General features: G+C 36.9%; 1 protein-coding gene across 5 annotated transcripts in view; it reads right to left on the bottom strand.

Moving 5' to 3' along the window:
- LRBA (LPS responsive beige-like anchor protein) overlaps positions 1-21,302 on the bottom strand; it is a gene marked incomplete at its 5' end in the record, with an annotated part of 554,145 nt that overhangs the window by 62,687 nt on the left and 470,156 nt on the right. For all 5 annotated transcript variants that reach the window (XM_081090942.1, XM_081090941.1, XM_081090943.1 and 2 more), the window contains one exon: positions 5,663-5,830. In XM_081090942.1, coding sequence (XP_080947068.1) covers positions 5,663-5,830 — 168 coding nt within the window. The remainder of the gene's footprint in view (positions 1-5,662; positions 5,831-21,302) is intronic.

Genomic DNA, 21,302 nt, shown 5'->3' with positions numbered 1-21,302 from the left:
AAACATTAAAATGTTAATTTTAATGTTAATGTGACCACAAATATGCAATATATAGCTACTGAACAGAAATAAGTCTAGTGTAGTCTGCTTTTAATACTAGAAAGGCACAAATCTATGCAGGAACCATTATTGTGGTTTTGCAAAAATAATTCTATATAATAAAAGGCTAATATGCAAATTGACTGAATGGCAGAATGACTGGTCACTATGATGTGCACTGACCACCAGGGGGCAGATGCTCAATGCAGGAGCTGCCCCCTGGTGGTCAGTGTGCTCCCACAGGGGGAGTGCCACTCAGCCTGAAGCCGGCTCATGGCTGGCGGGCACAGAGGTGGTGGTGGGAGCCTCTCCTGCCTCTGCGGCAGGCAGACATCCGAGGGCTCCTGGACTGCAAGAAGGTGCAGGCCAGGCTGAGGGACCCCCCAGTGCACAAATGTCATGCACCAGGCCTCTAGTGTGTGTGTTTCTAAAATATATTTCATTGATTTTTTTACAGAGAGGAAGGGAGAGGGATAGAGAGTTAGAAACATCAATGAGAGAGAAGCATCAATCAGCTGCCTCCTGAACACCCCCTACTGGGGATGTGCCTGCAACCAAGGTACATGCCCTTGACCGGAATTGAACCCGGGACCCTTCAGTCCACAGGCCGACGCTCTATCCAGTGAGCCAAACTGGCTAGGGCAGGCCACTCGTGTTTTAATATGTCAAGTATATGCACAAATCTATTAATATTGAACATGTTACAGCATCTCTGAGGAACGAGATTCTGAAGAAAAGATGGTATAGCCTGAAGATGGGGGTGGGAGTAAATTAGGAGATGGCAATAGTGAGAGTTTTACAATTGGCAGGAGGCCTGTGACAAGACTTGACTTGGAGGCTGTGCAGGCATGTGGTTGGCTAGGGCAGCAGTTCTCAACCTGTGGGATGCGACCCCTTTGGTGGTCAAACGACCCTTTCACAGGGGTCGCCTAAGACCGTCCTGCATATCAGATATTTACATTATGATTCATAACGGTAGCAACATTACAGTTATGAAGTAGCAACGAAAATAATTTTATGGCTGGGTCACAACATGAGGAACTGTATTTAAAGGGCCAGAAGGTTGAGAACCACTGGGCTAGGGTGAGAGCAGTGGGACCTGCCTCCCTGGGTCTCCGTTTATAGCTTTGCTCCACTATCAAGGTTTAGAAGGAAACAGTGTGTATGAGGGAAGAGGCCGTCTGTGAGCAACTTCCGAAACAGTGCCTACTACCCCCAGGCACTCTGAATCCCCTCACCCAGCCTTATTTTCTTCGTATCACTTAATACTAAATAAAATTAGTCTTTACTGTTGATTTTCTGTGCACCCCATTAGAAAGTGAGCTCCGTGAAAGTAGGGACTTTGTCTGATTTTCTTGTTTATCACTGTATTTTCAGCACCTTGAACAAAATGAGTGTTTGTTGAATAAGTGAATGAATAATGAATAAAAGAATAAACTGTCCCAATTCATCAGCCCCTCATCTATCCAAACTAACCTAGATCCTCCATTCCAGTATTATCCCTTTAACAATATCATCAATCACCCTTCCACATTCAATCCTTTTTTACATATTCTACCATACTTCATGACAAAATTCTCTCTCTCTCTCTCTCTCTCTCTCTCTCTCTCTCTCTCTCTCCCCCTCTCTCTCTCTCTCTCCCCCCCTCTCTCTCTCTCTTGCTCTCTCTCTCTCTCTCTCTTTCCATATATACTTTACACACACACACACACACACACACACACACACACACACACACCTTCTCTATTAAGCTTTTTCCTACACCTGCTCTCTTGGTGTTGAGAACACAGGAGAAACAGTGGAAAGAAAATATTTATTTATTTATTATTGGGAATTTGTTAAACACCCATCACTATGTTAAGCATGTCCATAAGTATTATCTCAAATCCTCATAATCTTCCTGCCTTCCCACCCCATTCATGCACACTTTCTCATACCGGTCCCCAGGCTAACCTCTTTAATCTCAGACAAGGCACTACTGTTCCCTGCTGCACAGGGCTTATCTGTGTTCTGGATTTTGTTCCTGTCCTCTTTCTCACAGAGCTTGGTAGTCTATTATGAGCTTTCTTTACTGTATGCTTGACATCTTTCCTCTTCTTGGCTCTTTTTAATAAACACAGAAACATGGTCAAATATCTACCCACTTAAAAAAAATCTCTTAAAGTACTTCTAAAAAATTTTAGTTTAGATTTTACCTTTCCCCATGGGGGAGAGGAGAATCATTTGAAAGGAAAGGGTCCGACCTCTCTCCCAATATCCAGAAAGGAAGGGAGGGGGATAGGAAGCATTTAGTAAAATAAATAAATGCAAATCTATATGCTAAAAAAACCCACAAAAACAAAAAAAACAAAACAGCTCTCCCTTAGAGTGGCTGCTAATGGGTATGGGGTTTCTTATTGCGGTGACAAAAATTAAATTATGGTGATGCTTGTAAAACTGTGAGTATACGAAAAGCTATTATATTGGACACTTTAAATGGGTGAATTGTGTCAAATGTGAGCCAAATCTCAATAAAGCTATTAAAAATTCTCCCTTCAATTATTTCCTTTCCCACTGTGTTTACTTGCTCAGCAACCATTCACAGCACAGCCCTGTAGTGTCTAATTTACTTTCTCTAAGGTCACCAAGGATTCTGAGAATAACCCAATGGGTACTTTTCAGTTCTTATCTGTTCAATCTTCTAGATATGTTCTAAAAAACAGTACATGTGGTGTTGTAACCAACCTTCAACCTTCAATCCACTGCCTTATAATACAGGTAAAAATACTTTTTATGGCACTGACGTTCCTTGGTGGTCTGGCTCCTATCTCTATCATCTTATCACTTTCAGTTCATTTCATTCTCCAGCTATGATCTCTTTCATCTATGTGTATATATCCTTTGCTCATGACTCTACCCAATATTCTTATTCATCTTTCAATGTACAGCCCCAGCCTCTCATTTCTCAGAAAACATGCCTGGATTCTCCTGCCTGGGTTTAGTACCAATCCTCTATCCTTGTACATACATACAGTGTGCTTAACCCTATACTGAATTTATTACAGCATATTATACTTGTTTACCCACCCATATTTCCCCACTAGACAGTGAACTCCAGCTGATGAGGGCAGGGCCTTCAACTCTTTAACCTCATTACACAATTTGGGTTTAGTGAAAGGCTGTTGAAAAAGGAATGAATTAATGACCTATTCTTGTTTTGTTTCTCCTTGGTTCACTTCACAGTGAACTTTTCTTGGGTCCTCTAGGAAACGGTCTCTAATAACTTCTCTGGTGTTAACATTGTATAATTCTTTCTATGATGTAATAAGCAATTCCTATTCTTTTTACAGTTGTGTTTCCTAGCCCAGGGATTTAACAGTGAACAACACAAGGGAAGGAACTAACACTTGCTGAGTACTTATGATGATATAGAGACCACTAGGCACTTATCATGCGCTATACCTCATATAATCCTCTAGGTCAGTGGTTCTCAACCTTCTGGCCCTTTAAATACAGTTCCTCATGTTGTGACCCAACCATAAAATTATTTTCGTTGCTACTTCATAACTGTAATGTTGCTACCGTTATGAATCATAATGTAAATATCTGATATGCAGGATGGTCTTAGGCGACCCCTGTGAAAGGGTCATTCGACCGCCAAAGGGGTTGCGACCCACAGGTTGAGAACTGCTGCTCGAGGGGGTGGGCATTATCACACCAATTCTATGTCTGATGGAAATGAAGTCTCAGGCATGAAGTCTTCATTCATGTCATACAACTAGTAGACATCAGGGCCAGGAATGAAATCCACATTTATTGACTGGTTGTCTGTCTGTTTCTTTACTACAGGGGTCCTCAAACTACGGCCCGCGGGTCACATGCAAATACAAATATTGTATTTGTTCCCGTTTTGTTTTTTTACTTCAAAATAAGATATGTGCAGTGTGCACAGGAATTTGTTCATAGTTTTTTTATAACTATAGTCCGGCCCTCCAACCGTCTGAGGGACAGTGAACTGTCCCCCTGTTTAAAAAGTTTGAGGACCCCTGCTCTACTATATCACACTGCACTCTGCCACAGGATTTAGCATTATGACATAGAATGGCTATAATAAAAGATGATCACATTTGTTAAATAACATTCAGAAAGCCTTGTAGAACAACAGTATGGTGATTTCCAGAGAGAAAGGGAGGTGGGTAGAGGTAGAAGGTAAAGGGGGGTTTAAATGGTGATGGAAGGAGACTTGACTTAAGGTGGTGAATACACAATACAATATACAGATGATGTATTATAGAATTGTACACCTAAAACCTATATAATTTTATTCACCAATGTCACCCTAATAAATTCAATAAAAAGAAAAAGAATTGGCTAGACATGTTACATAAAAAAAAGCTTTGTGAATTAATCATATATATTTATATAAATAGTACTAAGTAATGAAGTGATATATTCTTTCAAACACATCAGGTACCTACCATACTTAGAACACAGCAAGCCACATTATTAGAAATGCATGCTGAATCTAATATAAATATATGTTTATATAGCATCCTATATAATAAAAGCATAGTATGCAAATTGTCCCTTCGACTGGGAGTTCATCCGGGAATTCAACCAGAGGGTGAGGCCAGCTGGGGGAAGGGAGGGAGGCCCTCCCTGGCTGGTGGTGGTGGCAGGTGGCCGGAGGAAAGTGCGAGGGACCTTACCAGTGCATGAATTTCATGCACTGGGCCTCTAGTAAAATATAAACATAAATTAAGGTGTGATGAGTGTGATGAGTGCTTAAGTACTGTCAACATGACCAGGTCATACACAGAATTATAAAGGAATGTACTGAGTACTGGTGAAAAATGACAAACCTTACTTATTACACATAATGTTCTCTTTAAAGTGATTATGCTAAGCAAAATAAGCCAATAGAGAAAGATAACTATCACATGATCTCACTCATCTGTGGAATCTAATGAACAAAATCAACTAATGAACACAATAGAGCCAGAGACATAGCAGCATGGAACAGGCTGCCAAATCTCAAAGGCAGGGGTGGGTGGGAAGAGATCAACCAAAGAACTTGTATGCAATATATGCATAACCCACGGACACTGACAATAGTGTGGTGAAGGCCTCGGAGGTCCGGGTACAGGGTGGAGGGATCAAGGGGAAAAAACAAAGGGGACATCTGTAAGACTTTCAAGAATAAAGATAATGTATGAAAATGTTAGATTTCATTCCTACTATTACCATCTATGGCTATACAGGTACTTATGTATCATATATATATATGTGTTTTATCACATTTAAATAGATATATGCTTACCGTCTTATTTCTTTATTAAATTATTTTCCTAATACTTTAAATTAGTGAGTAGCCTTCAAAGTTATAAAAATTATAAATATTATTATTTATCCCTTCATGGTTTCAGCTTGAAGAAGCTCTCGTTTTTTTATTGGGTCAAGCATTTTATTAGAAGACAGTCCTGGGTTCAAGTCCCAACTAAGTCTCTAACTGGAAGGCTATTCTGCTTAAGATACTTCATCCACCTGGTTTCAGTTTCATCTTTAGTCAAAAGAAAGTAGGAGGAAGATGACATCTAGTACCTTCTAGTCTAAAGACACCTGTTAGCCCCAGTCAGGTAGTTACCTCTCTCAGCACAGGATCAGTTATTGAATTCAGGTTGACAGCTCCTTCATAGGTCAGGTAATAGAACACATTGAGGGATCGAACAGCCTCTGGTCCTTGCTGTTTATAGCCAAAAATGAGATCAATCCACTGGTGAAGCTGGCAGGAAACAAATTCACTTTCCAGAGCCTGAAAAAGGGCATAGGTTGTATTATTATGCTGAATTCTATTTTTAAAATATGTAGAGAAATTGAGAACAAGCAGTAAAGTTTGATGCTAAATTTACTGTGAATAGACTAAGTCTGATGTCCTATTTTCCACCAGAATCTGTTCTCCCTTATTTACAATGAGAGGCCTGGTGCATGAAAATTCATGCACTGGAGGTGGGGGGTCCCTCAGCCCGGCCTGCCCCTTCTCACAGTCCGGGAGCCTTCAGGGGTGGAATGCGACCCGGAGATCAGGAGAAGGCGAGGCCCCCATCACACCTCTGCTGCTGCCACTGTCAGCAGCACAAGCCTCGGCCAGCCCTCGTTACCTGCACCTCAGACTGGCCCTGGGCAGCTGGGGGGCTGAGGGGACTGGGCACCGCCATCTTGTGGCTGTGGGTACTGCCATATTTGAGGGCGGGGCAGTCAATTAGCATATTCTCTCCTTATTGGCTGTGGGCGCCACCATCTTTGCGATGGTGTGAGGGTCAATTAGCATATTCCCTCTTTATTAGACAGGATTAGAGTCTTTCCTGCACTTGTCATGCTGAATTATAATAGATTGCTACCATTAACATTTTGGTGTTATTCTACCATACTGTTGAGTAAGCACAGTGAAGACCAGGGATGAGGTTCTATCTTGGTCACATAACTCAAGGCCTGACAGGTACTCAATTCATGCTTCAAAGATAGGTCATATAATGTAAAGGCTACTGTAGAATAGCAAATATGAAAACATTAAAAATTTACTGTCCACTTAGAATATTTATAATTTTTCTAAATACTGTATAAACATTTTTTTGTTTACTGCATGTGATAACTGTAACCAAATCATTTAGTTATTTCAACTGAATTTTCATGCCAACAAATGAGATCTTAGGAGGGATACTTATAATTACTGAATTATTATTCTAGGTATTAATATCAAATGAGTCCAAATTATCTGATTCTGGTAACATAACAATGTCCAATAAATAATGAATGAACTTAATCAAGTATTCAGTAGAAATGCTGGGCACAGATCCACTCCAGATCATTACATTCCCAGTTACGGGCACTGTACCTAAAACACAATAGATGCCAATGTTTGCTAAATTTAATAAAGTTAAAAATAAGAGTTTAAGAAAACTGGAGACATTCTTGAGGTATTTATATTTATATTATTTATTATTGTTCAAAATTATTCCAACATGAAAGTTTAGTATTATGGACCACTTTATCTCTGATTCAAATCAGAGATCTCTCAAACTCAAACTTTGAAGAGTGAACCGAAGTGTACCAAGTTTTATCAGGTTACGTGTCTCATTGAAATTCTTACTGTTAGAATAATAAGTGAATGACTATGATGTGTTTTGGTGTGACTTGCTATGTTATCAATATTTTAAAAAGAAGTCTGTTGTTTTTAAAACAAAGTTGACTAACTTCTATAGCAAGCAATGAGAATGAAATAACTATCTCGTCACAAAATAAGTTCCTATTAGTTCACATATGTAGACTTGTGCAAATATTTGGTTTATTAAAATAAATGCCTAAGAATAAGAAAGATGTTTATGGCCAAATTCAAATATATTTCCTTTAATAATATTTAACTTGGCTTCACAATATATGGTGTACTTTAAAATATAAAAAATAATTCTGTAAATAAAACTCTAGGCAATTCTTATATTGCAAAGTGTACCTGAAAAAAAAAGTATACCTAAAAATAATTTAGCATGTTTCAATAGTCAAAGTTACTATTTTAGACATTTCTTGTAAAACTCGTATTTATACATTTAGTAAATAGCTAACAGAGCAAAAGCCTGCTTCATATTTTATTTGACATAAGAAGAGATGGCTTGTAATAACTTTGAGAACACAAAACTGCTTCATATTTTATTTGACATAAGAAGAGAATGTCTGGTAATAGCTTTAAATAAATTTCTATTTTAAGTACGTGGATTTAAAAAAATCAATCCCCAAATCCAGGAACTATTAATGCAAGTTGCACCCCAAAGTGATACGTTTGTTTCATTAACTCAGGCCTTGGGTAGGAATGGGGGGTGGGAACATGTTTAAAGTGACACATAAAAACAGCAATTGTCTTAATTTGTGTGCAGTGCACTCCACACAAAAGCCCTAAATATGTTCAAATTAGAGCAAGCTGCTTGATTGTCACTACAGTCTCATGTCACATTAATGCATGACAAACATTAAACCATACACTTAAATGGCAATTTATATCATTTAAATGTTTACTGCCAGACTAGCTCATCACTCATTTAAATGTGACTTTCTGACAGCTAATTTCAGTTAATTTTCTCCAATTCACTTAATTAGAACTTTCAATCAGGGAAGAGCCTCTACATATCTTTGAGATTACATCCTTTTTATTTGTTCAAAATTTGAGTCCATAAACTGCTGAAAACCTCTGCATGTAATAGATTAGCATGAAATATCTGAATCTACAAAAAAGGTGCCACCATATGAAGCAAACTCACAGTATGTACTCTCGGAAAGAACCTACACTTATTTATGTAAATAATACTCTCGCCAGTAGTTTAAATAAAAAACGTTTAGTTCATATACACACATTATTGAAACTATAAAAACCCTGCATCCAAGCTAATTAAAAATTAATGATTTCAAAATTGTTTAATAAGATAAAACAGTCAGGAGTCTCCCAAGTGTCCATGGTATTGTGATTTGAAACTATAAAATTCTAGAAGGCTCAGCAAATGACAAAGTACAAATGAATTTTCTCAATATTAAAGCCCTAAAAACCAGAGCAATTTTATTTTGCTGTCATCAAGCAAAGAATTGTCTTACTAATGTTGATTACTTTTTTATGCATATTCAAAATGTTGAAGTTGGTTAGATTTAGATGCTTAAACCTTGATACCACATCACAATGTTAAGCAAAAATGCTGAATTTAAAGACACTGTGCTCACACTGTACCATAAACACACGCACAGAGATGACTCCAGTGTCATGGTTCAGCCCTCCCCTTTCAATATCATACTGGTCAGTCCGTAAGGGGTTGACCAGTACCATGGAATGATTGGCAACATCTTTGCAGAGGTTGATAAACACACTGCCTTCATGAATAAATTTTAAATAAACATTTGAAGACTACACTAAAAATCTCATTAACTGTCCTCAAGCATTTCTTGCAATATACTAAATCTTTAAAAAAAACAAAAAACAAAGAAAAAAAAAACAAAAAACGAACAGCGAGTTAAGGATATAAGAGAATTCCAAAAACTTTTAGTACATTTCAGTACAAAGTAAGTTCAGGATTTTAACATTCTTTTGATATCAGTGAATGACAACTGCCTAACCAAAAGTATTTAATATAAATGGACTTACTAAGGACTTGAGGGAAGAGGTAAAGACAAGAAGGGGGAAAGAAATTGTTGAGGAAAAAAAAATACAAGTAATTCAAAATAGAATACCTTGGGATTACATTTTTTATAACCTTTGTTTTTGAGAGTCAAAAAACATAAATCATAAAACATATTAAAAATTCCTTAAATCCCTTTTTATATGTTGATTGTTGAAAATACTCTATATAAAATACTTATTTATATCCACATTTTTAGTCACAAGTAAATAAAAACATGCCAGTGGAATGTTAAGCATTTGAGGTTTTTCAAAGCCTTTAGGACAGGCAGTCCTCATTAAGGTTGGAGTTAAATATGGTTTGCAGCTAGGGGATAGTAACAGGCTTCCCATGCTGCTCTCAAACCTAACCAATCAGTTGTTAGTACTCCCCTAGCAGGCTGAATACATCATTTACATCCAATGTGTGCTCTGAGTAAAATTTGTAAACAAGAAAATCCACTAAAATGTCCAACACAATATAATAATATCCAACTCATCTGAGTTATTATAAAATAAATCAGTGACTAATGTCCAATTGTTAAGGATCAAATAAGACTATGAAAAGACTATCATATGAAACCTCACACAAATTGTCAATCCAATCCAGGGGGACTCATATTAGTCTTGACAAACTGTCTGGGGGTTGATATCTGTTTCTTTAATGAGATCTATTATACAAAGACTAAAATACTTTTTTAGATATGCTAAAAAGTACAGTAAACAGATGTCAAATACAACTTATTAGTGACTTTTATTTGCTTGATATGCATGCAGAACATAAAAAATAAACCTTTAATATTTTAAAGATAATAGTAAATTATTCATAAATAACTCGTTTGTATAACCCTGTGTCAGAAATCATTATAACATATATGAATATGTGTCTCACAATAAATCTCACTGAAAAAATGTAATCTGTTTTCATGAAACTAACTCATTAAGGAGATGAATTATTTATTGGTAAAAAAAAAGTTATATAAAATTATTCTTGTTTCCTACAGTGGGGTCAAATAATATTATAACTTCCATAGAAATAGTTTGCTTTTTCCAAGAAACTCTAAGCTATTTGAGAATAAAAAGTCTAAAATAAAAGGCATTAATCATGTGTTTAACCCATGCATGGCTGAGAGATACTCTAGCAATTTCCTTTTATTTTCAAACAATCAAGTTTTCTTTAATGTAAAAATGACATAAAATCAAGCATATCAATTTCAATTAACAAAAGAAATTATATGTTGTTTACCTCAAGACCAGGAAAACTTACTTGTATATTATTTGTTTCTCATACTTATAACTCCAAATGTTTATTTATATTGTGCTGAATGTTCTCATACCACACCATTTAAAAGAAAACAACTAAATAAAACCTACTGACATCTTAGGATAAATGATTGTTATTAAAAAAATCAAACAAAACAAGTAAATATTACTTATAAACCTTAAGTGTAGAAATAACCAGCCCAGATACACATTTCTGCACACCTTTACCATTACTTGCATGCCCAAGCTTCTGGAAGGCCATATTCAATGTTGTTAGATATAAAACCCTATAGCTTGAAGTTTCAAATAAAAAAATAAAAATCACTAACTCTCTTGACTTGATATGTATTATAAAATGCATTTAATCATATTTTTAATGGAAGAAAAAATAAAAATTTGTCTTATAAAATTTTAATTGTACTTATAATTAAGAGAATTCATTTGAGTGTAGATAGTGACATGTTTCAAAGGAGTTAATGTTTGGATTGGCAAAAATGTAATATACAACATTATGGACTCGGAATTTTAAGTATTTTTCATTTCAAATACATGTAATACAGCCTTCTACGCACACACACATATTTAAAATGAACTGGTCTGTTATGTTTGCATGTGCTGGATTTCAAACACTAGTGGTAATGTTTCCTTAACATTGATATATGACCTTTGTAATTTACATTGAAGAAAGCTGTTTTTTTCAGCCTAATTAGAACTGTTTCAAATTTTCCTGCTAAATATATGATATAAAGTCCTTTCAACTTTTTTATTCTAGAGTTTCTTTCCATGTCAACTTTGTTCCAATCAAAATATGCTTTGAATTAAATGATTTTGATTGAATATGTGGATCACATTTCACTTCTAAGATTTAAAGTCCAAAAAGGAAAAGTTTAGCCTGTTCAAACAAAGCAAGAGCAGCCACTTTGCGGAAAGCTATTCACATTTAAGAAGACTGACAAATTGTTTGTGTGCACCATTAGGTCTAGTTTCTGCAATAGTTGCCAGATTTCCTGTCTCTCTAATAAGATACTTTAACTCCTTAAATGCTGGCTCTGAATTTGTGATGAATCCAAGTAACTTTAGCAAATTTTCAGTTTCTTTCTTTGAAATAAATAGAATGAATAGAAAATTAGCTGTTATATCAAAAAATTTCAAGAAACGAAAGTCACAGAAAATTTAACATATTTTCATGATGAACAGATATGGATTTTGAATATAAATATGCTTTCCAAATAGAATTATTCAAAAGTGGCAAATCCACATTAATCCCCATTTTCTTTAAAATATGCATTAATTAACCAATTAAGGATTACCTTTTCAGGTAAAACACAACAGTGAAAACATTAAAATGCTGATGAAATATACTAACAGAAGTTAACATTCTCCCATATTGATTACAATACATCACCATGCTTCAGAATCCAGATATTTACCTTAATATAAATATATAACAAAAATGTAAATCAAAATTTTATACTATTTACAAAGAAAAGTTTAATTTCTATGGCTTAAAAATTGTGTGAAGCTGTGACATTAAGAACAATAAGTCATGAAAACCATAGGGGGAAAGGTAGGATCAAGGATTAAAAGGGGGGGAAAAAGAACTGTTGGATGCTGAGAAAAAAAAATTGTATCTGACAGCTTAAAAAAATGAAATTTAGTCAACAACACATTGAAGTTCAGGCTGAAAGCAGATAGAAAAATCAGTAAAGGGAGTTCTGTACTTATAAACTGCCCTTGAACTGTTGGGCAGAAGAGAGATTTTGGAGTCGGCAGCACACCGCTCATTCCTACATTTCTACCATTACTAAAGAAAAGTGTGAGTTAGTATCATATCTTGATATAACCATCAAGCACTCGTGCATCTTTTGGCAGGACAATCATTCTGTCTACGATTGTTATTGTGTAGTTTTAAATGGACTAGTCAACCAGCTGTTATATATTTTACACACTGAAGGCCATGTTTCCTTTGAAATTCATAGTTTTAATCTCAACTGAAGTCTGTATTGCTGTGTGCCAAGATCAAAAGGATTAGGCAAACTTGTACAATTACCCTCCTTTTCAGGGAGATGATTTTTTTCCCCAATGTTTAAAATAGTCCTGCACGCTGACATTTTATCCAACTATTTTCTTTAGAGCTACAGAACATTAAAACATTTAATTAACATTTCAACCTTAGGTCACTCCTAATCTAAAATCTAGGAATTCATAATATACAGATATTTTAAACTAGTTATAGTATAATACAAATAAGGAGATGGAGCTTTTAAAAAAAACTCTATCCCGTAAGAATGGATGGCAAACAACTATATACAAGGACAGAGATACTCATCTACTTTACTATTTGTTTATGTTTTGCATGACTTCATTCAGAAAACAATTAAGAGCTTACAACAATGCATAATCATCAAGATAAAATAAATTTAACTATAAAAATAATGATAAGAAGTACATAAAAATCACGCCATGAAATTCCATCGACTTGGTAAAGGTGCACTATATATCTGGCTCTCAGCTAGAATTCTATTAGGCAACATAAAGAAAGAAACACGAACACTTACAAGAGTCAAATATGACCATAATGTAAAAATAAACCAGATGGCCTAAAGAAAAAAACACACATTATTTCTATTCCTGAGATAAGAAATTCCTCCCTTGGCAATATGATGGAATCCAGGTATGTGACTCTCGAAGGGACTGACTTAATCCTAGATAGATTTAAAGTATAGACAAATGGAGAGACTACATATTCTTCAGGCAACCCTGCATAAACATTAGTTCTTGTAGGTGAGGCTTCGAATGGTAAATTCTAGATTATACTCCATGACAAGTACCTGGAATGCAGCCATTTTATTCTGTCAGTTAAATGAAGAGCCACAGGCTTCAACAACAGCTAAGCCGAGTCACAGGGCTAATAATCTGTTAAAAATGTGTAGAGGAAGGCCCATCTTCACTTGGAAGGGACAGCGGCCTGTCCTGAGACAGGTCCAAGTTTCTCCTCTGAAAGTAATTTTAGGTAAACTTTCCCTCACAGATAGATGGGCAACAAAAGCCTCCAAATGCCAGCCATGATGTCCTAATATTTACGGACGGCAAAATCCCTAGAAAATTAAATCTGAGCATTGTAAATTGCTGTTATGCTCTCTGAGATACACTAGTTATAAAAACATACACTTAAGTAATTAAAACATTAATCTAAAATTCTCAATGATCCACCTAGGTCTAGAAAAAAGAATAGGTTTCTTCTTTAAATCATGGAAAAAATGTCTTAATTTGTTGTACAAAGTTCTGGAAGTTTCAATTTCTAGTTAGTTACAAAAGGAAGGAAAATAAAACTAAAATATGTAATCCTTTCCCATTTGCTTATCCACATAGATCTGATAAATACTAGCAGTCTTTTCCTTTGAAGAGGGCCAGACCAAAATCTCTACTTATTGCCAGATGTAGTTTAATCCCATGGGGACTCCAGACAAAACCAAGGAGCTGTCTTCATGGCACCAGTGGCTCCCTGGACTGACTGCCATAAACTTATATTGGCAAATCAAAATCTTTGGCAAGACAGTATGCTTATTATATCACCACCTCCAAGAATACCCAACAAAGAAAAACTTAAAGTAAAGAATATGAACACAAAAGTTGCTGAATATTTTTAAAGCATTGACAAGTTCAGCCAGAAAATGACATCTGCATTTACTTTGTGTCTGCAATTGTATATACATACATTAAATGTAGGACTCAAAGTCTTTTTTTCATTTTGCAACTTTTGATTAATATCAGCAGCTCTGTCATCCATTCAATCTACAAGCTTTTATTGAGTGCTTACTATAGGTTCTGTTCTATGCTAGATTCTGGGGATAGTGAGATGAGATGCCTCTTTGAGGGTGGTAGGTAGGCAAAAGGTCATCCATCTCTAAGATGACTACAGCAGTCAACATGAGAGGCACTGAGAGCCTCAAGATAGTGGCAGTGGGAGTGAAGAGGAGGGGAAAGATTTTAGAAAGATTTACAGTGGTTCTCAACCTTCTGGCCCTTTAAATACAGTTCCTCATGTTGTGACCCAACCATAAAATTATTTTCGTTGCTACTTCATAACTGTAATGTTGCTACTGTTATGAATCATAATGTAAATATCTGATATGCAGGACGGTCTTAGGCGACCCCTGTGAAAGGGTTGTTTGACTGGCAAAGGGTTCGCGACCCACAGGTTGAGAACTGCTGATTTAAGATGTGACTCCACCAACTGATTACCAATGTGAGAGATGAAGGAAAAGGAGTTCAGGATGACATCCAGGTTTCAAGTTTGGCCTTCATCATGGAGAAGGAACAGTTTATATAGTAAAAGATTAACTCAGTTTTGAAATTAATATTAGTATTTTGGATTTTCTTTTATAGATTTGAAGTTAATCCTAAGCCTTTCTTTTTCAATCTAAGGCTGCTAATTCTAATAGAAATATGTATACTACTTAAGTATTAAGTTATGTTCATGTTCAGTCCTGGGATGTCCGAGCCAAAACAATTCTGGGTAGTAAAGTGACTACGAACAGAAAATTAATTTAAGCCACATATATAATTTAAAAATTTCTAGTAGTCACACTTTAAAAAATAAACAGATGAAATTAATTTAACAGAGTATATTTAATCAGAAATTCAAATATATCATTTAAACATATAGCTATGTAAAAAGTATTATTTTGTGTTAAGTCTTAGAAATCTGGCATGCATCTTACACTTACAATGTACATCACATCTCCATTCAGATGAGCCACATTTCAAGTGTTCAACAGCCACACGTGACTAGTGGCTACAACATTGACAGAAAAGCTTTCTACTCAATTCCCTGAACTAAACCTGCATTGAAATTTTTACAGTATCCTATATAATAAAAGGATAATATGCAAATTGACCCTAATGGCAGCACTACCAGGAATGACTGGTTGCTATGACGTGCACTGACCACCAGGGGGGCAGACGCTCATGACAGGAGCTACCCCTTGGTGGTCAGAGCACTTCCACAGGGGGAGTGCCACTCCACCAGAAGCTGACTCCTGGCTGACCAGTGCTACGGCGGTGGCGGGAGCCTCTCCTGCCTCTGCGGCAGTACTAAGGATGTCCAACCTATGGCGTAGGCCCGCTTCCCATGAGAGATGTCTGATTGCCAGCTTAGGCCCAATCCCCAGGGGAGTGGGCCTAAGCCATCAGCTGGACATCCCCCGAGGGGTTCTGGGCTGCGAGAGGGTACAGGCCAGGCTGAGGGACCTCCCCGTCCCCGAAGTGCATGAATTTTCATGCACCAGGACTCTAGTTCTGAAATTAGAATGTAGGGATTAGCATTATTTAACCCTCTATAAAATATACCTTTTCTTACTGAAGATAAAGATAAAGCTCCCAAAGCACAAAGCACCTCCAGACTACAAAATGACCTTTGATGTGGTTCTGAAAAGGTTGTTATAATTTTCAGCACATGAAGAATGGCTATACCTTAGGACACAACAGCAGAAATATAGTATCTTCAAGTGTGAAACAGACATAATGTTCTGTCATGTATATTCTTTAGCCATTTACAAATCTCTGAAGAGATGTGGTGGCATGTGAAAGATGGAACTATAACTGACCGCTCCAACAATAAAAGTAAATGGATAATTCTACTAACTACAATGTCATCTGTAAACACTCCATCTTTAAAAGTTCATGGTTAGAATTCTTGCATATTGTTTACTCAGCTGTATCAGTTATGTACTTTAAGAACTATATAGACACTAGAGGCCCGGTGCACAAAAATTTGTGCACTCGGGAGGGAGGGCGGGGGAAGGTCCCTCAGCCCGGTCTGTGCCCTCTTGCAGTCTGCGACCCCTTGGGGGATGACCATCTGCTGGCTTAGGCCTGCTCCCTGGGGGATTGGGCCTAAGCTGATAATCAGACATCCCTCTGGCAGCTTGGCAGCCCTCGGGGGATGTCCACTTGCCAGCGGGGAGCAGACCTAAGCTTCAGTCGGACATCCTTAGCGCTGCTGAGGAGGTGGGAGAGGCTCCCACCACCATCGCTGTACTGGCAGCCATCAGCCTGGCTTGTGGCTGAGCAGAGCTCCCCTATGTGGGAGCTCACTGACCACCAGAGGGCAGCTCCTGCATTGAGCATCTGCCCCCTGGTAGTCAGTGTGTGTCATAGTGACCAGTCATTCCCAGTCTTTCTGTTGTTAGGGTCAGTTTGCATATTACCCTTTTACTATATAGGACAGAGGCCTGGTGCACGGGTGGGGGCCAGCTGGTTTGCTCTGAAGGGTGTCCTGGATCAGGGTGGGGGTCCCCACTGGGGTGCCTGGCCAGCCTGGATGAGGGGCTGATGGCTGTTTTCAGGCTGGCCACACCCCCTTTAGGGTGGGGGTCCCCACTGGGGTGCCTGGCTAGTCTGGATGAGGGGCTAAGGGTTTTCAGGCTGGCCAAGCCTGCCGGCGACTGAAGCTCCCAGCCTCTCCTTTTTTCCTTTTTTTTCTTATTCTGGGATTTATTTACCTTCTATAATTGAAACTTTGTTGCCGCTCCAGCTCCGTGGCCACCACCGGCTGAAAGCAGGTATCTGGGGTTTGTTTAGCTTCTATAATTGCAACTGTTGCTTAAAGTGGAGCTCAGAGCCTGGCCGCAGCAGACGGGGAAACTTGGCTTCCTCCATCACTGGAGCAAGCAAGCCTCTGCTAGCTGGCATCAGCTGCTTGGCTGTTGGCCACCATCTTTGTTGGAGGTTAATTTGCATATCTTGCTGATTAGCCGATGGGAAGCGTAGCGGAGGTACGGTTAATTTCAATCTTTGTCTATTATTAGATAGGATGGGCTACAATTTATTATAGGGAACACAGGGTTTACTAAAATTCAGATACAATAAATCTACAGACACTGTGGATATACTCACACACCTCATAAAAGGCACCTCCTTTTAGCAGCAGTTGGAACTAGCCTCTGTTTGCCCACTCCTAGAAATCCTTTCACGTTTGTTATAAAAGTCTATGAGACTCTACATCACAGTAAATTGTAGGTACGGTCCTTTCCGAGTTATCAATGGAATAATGACTAGTTATAGGGTCAGTTTTAGTTATTTGTATATATCCATGACTATCTGGGCAATATGAGATCAATAACCTTAAGTTTTTGGAAGATTTAAGTAAATTTGTTATTTATGCTTCCTTAACTCCCTTTCAACGTCTTACCAATCTCTAATTTTTCTGTTACAGGCACACCACTGAAAATGTATTGGCAAAGATGACCATGTCTGACTGTCTGAGTCCAATGGGTGCTTATCTTTCCTTACTTCATCTCTTTGCTTAATGGTGTTTATGTTTCTCTCTCTTTTCTGAGCTTCCTTGATTCCCTCCCTCCAGATTCTCTTTCTACATTTCTGACTATCCTTCTCAATTTTAAATGTAGGGTCCTATCCCTCTGTCTACCTCTCCAGTGTTTGTTGTCCTCATTATTCAGTTCCAGGCCCTTATTTCTGAAGTAACTCAGGCCAGATGAGCCAGACATCAACTACCTCACCTGACAATTATTACCATCTCCAGAGTGTCAAGGTGTCAAGTTCAAAATGTTAACTGACCATCAGAGTACTTCTTTTGTTGTGTGCTTCAGGTAACTCAAAGTTAATGTGTGTGTGTGTGTGTGTGTGTGTGTACGTGTGTAGGAAAATAATACTTTTTCCTCTTAAACTACTTCCTTTCTTGCTTTTTGGATTATGTCTGCAGCCCAGTCCTTCATCCAGTCAGCCAATCTGAAAACTGAGGCAGTCATTTTGACTTCTTTTCCTCTCACTCCAAAACCAGATCAGATAACGAGCCTCCAAAATACCTCTCAATTTCATTCTTCTTTCACTTTGACTATCTTTGCGTCTGTGTTTCATCATTTCTCGATTCAATTATTCTAACACTATCCAAACTGTTCTCTTTCTCTCTAAAATTTCCTTTCTTTGGGTCTTCCTCTAAAACAGTGGTTCTCAACCTTGGCTGCACATTAGAATCACCTGGGAATCTTTTTAAAATCCTGATTTCTGGGCCTCATCCTCCAGAAATTCTGTTTCTTTGTTATGGGGTGGGGCCACAACATTAGTACCAAAGAAACAATTTCCAGAGGATGAGGCCCAGAAATCAGGATTTTAAAAAGATTCCCAGGTGATTCTAATGTGCCACAAGGGTTGAGAACCACTGCTCTAAAACATGACCAAATGTTGACTCTCCCCCAAGACTTTTTATGGTTATTCTTTCCATGGAGCAGCTGATCTCCATCCAACTGAACATGCCCTAAAAGCACCTGGATCCCCCAACAGGGTCTGTTTCTGTAGATCTGGAGTTGAGCCCTAGATCTGCCTTTTTAAAAAGTCCTCAGGTAACACTGATGCTCCAGGTCTGGCAATCTCTTTTAGGCACCACGACCCCAAAGAAAGAAGTCCATGTTACTTACAAGGCATTAAAGATTGTTCATATAACCTCCCTGTGGTTTTTTCTTTCCATAGGCATCACTCACAGTTCTCTTACACACATTTGCACTCTACCTTCTGAATTAAGTTTAGCTGTTGTGCTATACTATAGCAATAAGATTTCTGTTCACACTGCTTCTTCTATCTGTAATGCCCTTTCCATTATCTTGCTCCCTCCCCAGCACACTTCTACTCATTCTTCAAGATTGTGATCAAATGTAGTCTCCCCGGTTAAAACTTCCCCAATCTTTCCAGGAAGCAAAATAAGGCATTTCCTCTTTTAATCTCAGAATAAAATATATATAAAACAATGTCTGGTGACAGATATTAACTAGACTTGTGGTGACCATTTCACAACACATATAAATATTGAATCATTATGTTATACACTTGAAACAAATATAATGTTACATGTCAATTATATCCCAAAAATATTTTTAAACATTACACGTGCAAATAAGGGAAAAAAAATACATATTAAATGCTCTAATGATGGCTTGTTGTTCTCCTCCATGGTACAAACCACAACTACTATATTACTTGTTATATTACTAGTACAGTATATATTATCACAAGTTATATGTTTATTTGTTTAATTTCTTATTTATTGTCATCTCCCTCACTAAATAAGTTTGAAAAGGGCAGGTACTATACTTTCTCACTGCTATAATCCCAAAGACAAATAGAGAGTAGGCACTCACAAAGTATTTGTTGAATAAATGCTTTACTTAATCTACTTCTCTAATTAGTTACTGTCATGTCTGTTTGATCTTAATAATGACAGCCCCAAAGGGCAGGTGTCATATTCTTCCAATTCTGTGATCACAGACCTAATTACTCAGTAGCCCCTAATAAATGTCTATTGAATGAATGAATGGTATTTAAGAAATTCTTGCGATTTAGCACAATTCATTGTTTATGCTCAGGAACTATGATCTTAAAACTTTGTATAAGAAGCAAGAAATGGACCATAGAAACTTTAACCAGTTGATACAATGCTAATTTGGTAGAGTTTTATAAAATGTGAAGAATTTCTGTGATTTCTAGCCATTGCAAATGAGATGTCCATCGTTGGTTAAACACAGTCAAATTTGGGGTAGGATGATAGCATGAAGAAGAAGGGAAATACATATTACAGTATCATCTTTGAAGATTTTATTTTCTCCTGATGGATGCAAATAATGTCTATCATAAACCCAACAAAGGGTCAAAAAGACAATATATTATGCAAGGAAAATGCATCAGAAGGTCAACTTGGAAGAAATTCATTGACCAGCTAAACAATAACAATATAATAATAACAGTAGCACCTAACATTTCGTAAGTACTTATGATGTGCCCCGTTTTATGCAAAATGTTTTACATGGACTATTTTATTTAAAATTTCACAATAATACTACCAGATAAGCACTATATTTAAAAAAAATTGTTTTACAAATGCGGCTAAGAATGCTAAATTGTTTAATGTTACACAGGAAGTAAGTATCTATCAGAGTTGCAGTCTGAACCCAGATCTGACCTCTAAAGTCATGTTATTAACTACTACATCCTTTTTAAAGCTTCTGAAGTAGAATGGTATATCCCAAAGTTACATTATGAAAATCTTAGACCATTTTGCACTAAGAAATATTTTAATGGGTTTCACATATAACATTTGATAACACTAATATTAAGTAAGTTGAGTACATACTAAATCTGATATGCCACGTAAACCTGCAGGTTTACTTACAGGTTTTATTATTATTTCAACTATTCTTGCTTTTATACCTAGCTTTTTAAAACTAAAATCTTCACCATGTATTAGTTTAGTTTTCTGTCTTCCTCACAAAATGTGAATTCCTGGAAGAGATTATTTCTGCACTCTTGAAACTGAGCACATAGTAGACACTCAGTAATAGAGCTAAATAAAAAGCACACATTTTAGGCCTAATTTTTCATTAATTTAACTATTCTTTCAGAGATTTTAAAAATCAAATTTAAAAATTTGAGCAAGACAGAGAATATTACCCTATTTGTTAATTGCTAGGTCCAAAAACTCTTATAAGAAAGCATGCCATTACACTATTTTGAGATGAGACTTAACAATGAGTTCATTTTGCTATTTTTGACCATCCATGAGCATTAGCAACTTAAAAAGATGTGATTTCATGTATTTTAATATGTGTCATTATTTTATTTGACACATGAACTATCTGAATTCTTTAAATCAAACTACTGTGCAAAAAGAACAAAGAAAATTATCTTATTTCCTTTTTAAATAAACATTTTCATTTAACTACAAAACTCGGTATATGTTTTTGCTAAATTTTTAAATGCTTTAAATACTTTATACAATACTGCTGTCTCAAACTATCTCACTCAGGACACAAATTATATGTTT

This window comes from Myotis nattereri, assembly GCF_964212035.1.
Source record: "Myotis nattereri genome assembly, chromosome: 5".
Classification (NCBI taxonomy): Eukaryota; Metazoa; Chordata; class Mammalia; order Chiroptera; family Vespertilionidae; genus Myotis; species Myotis nattereri.
The sequence above is the reverse complement of the archived record's forward strand: the minus strand, read 5'-3'. Positions and strand labels throughout refer to the sequence as shown.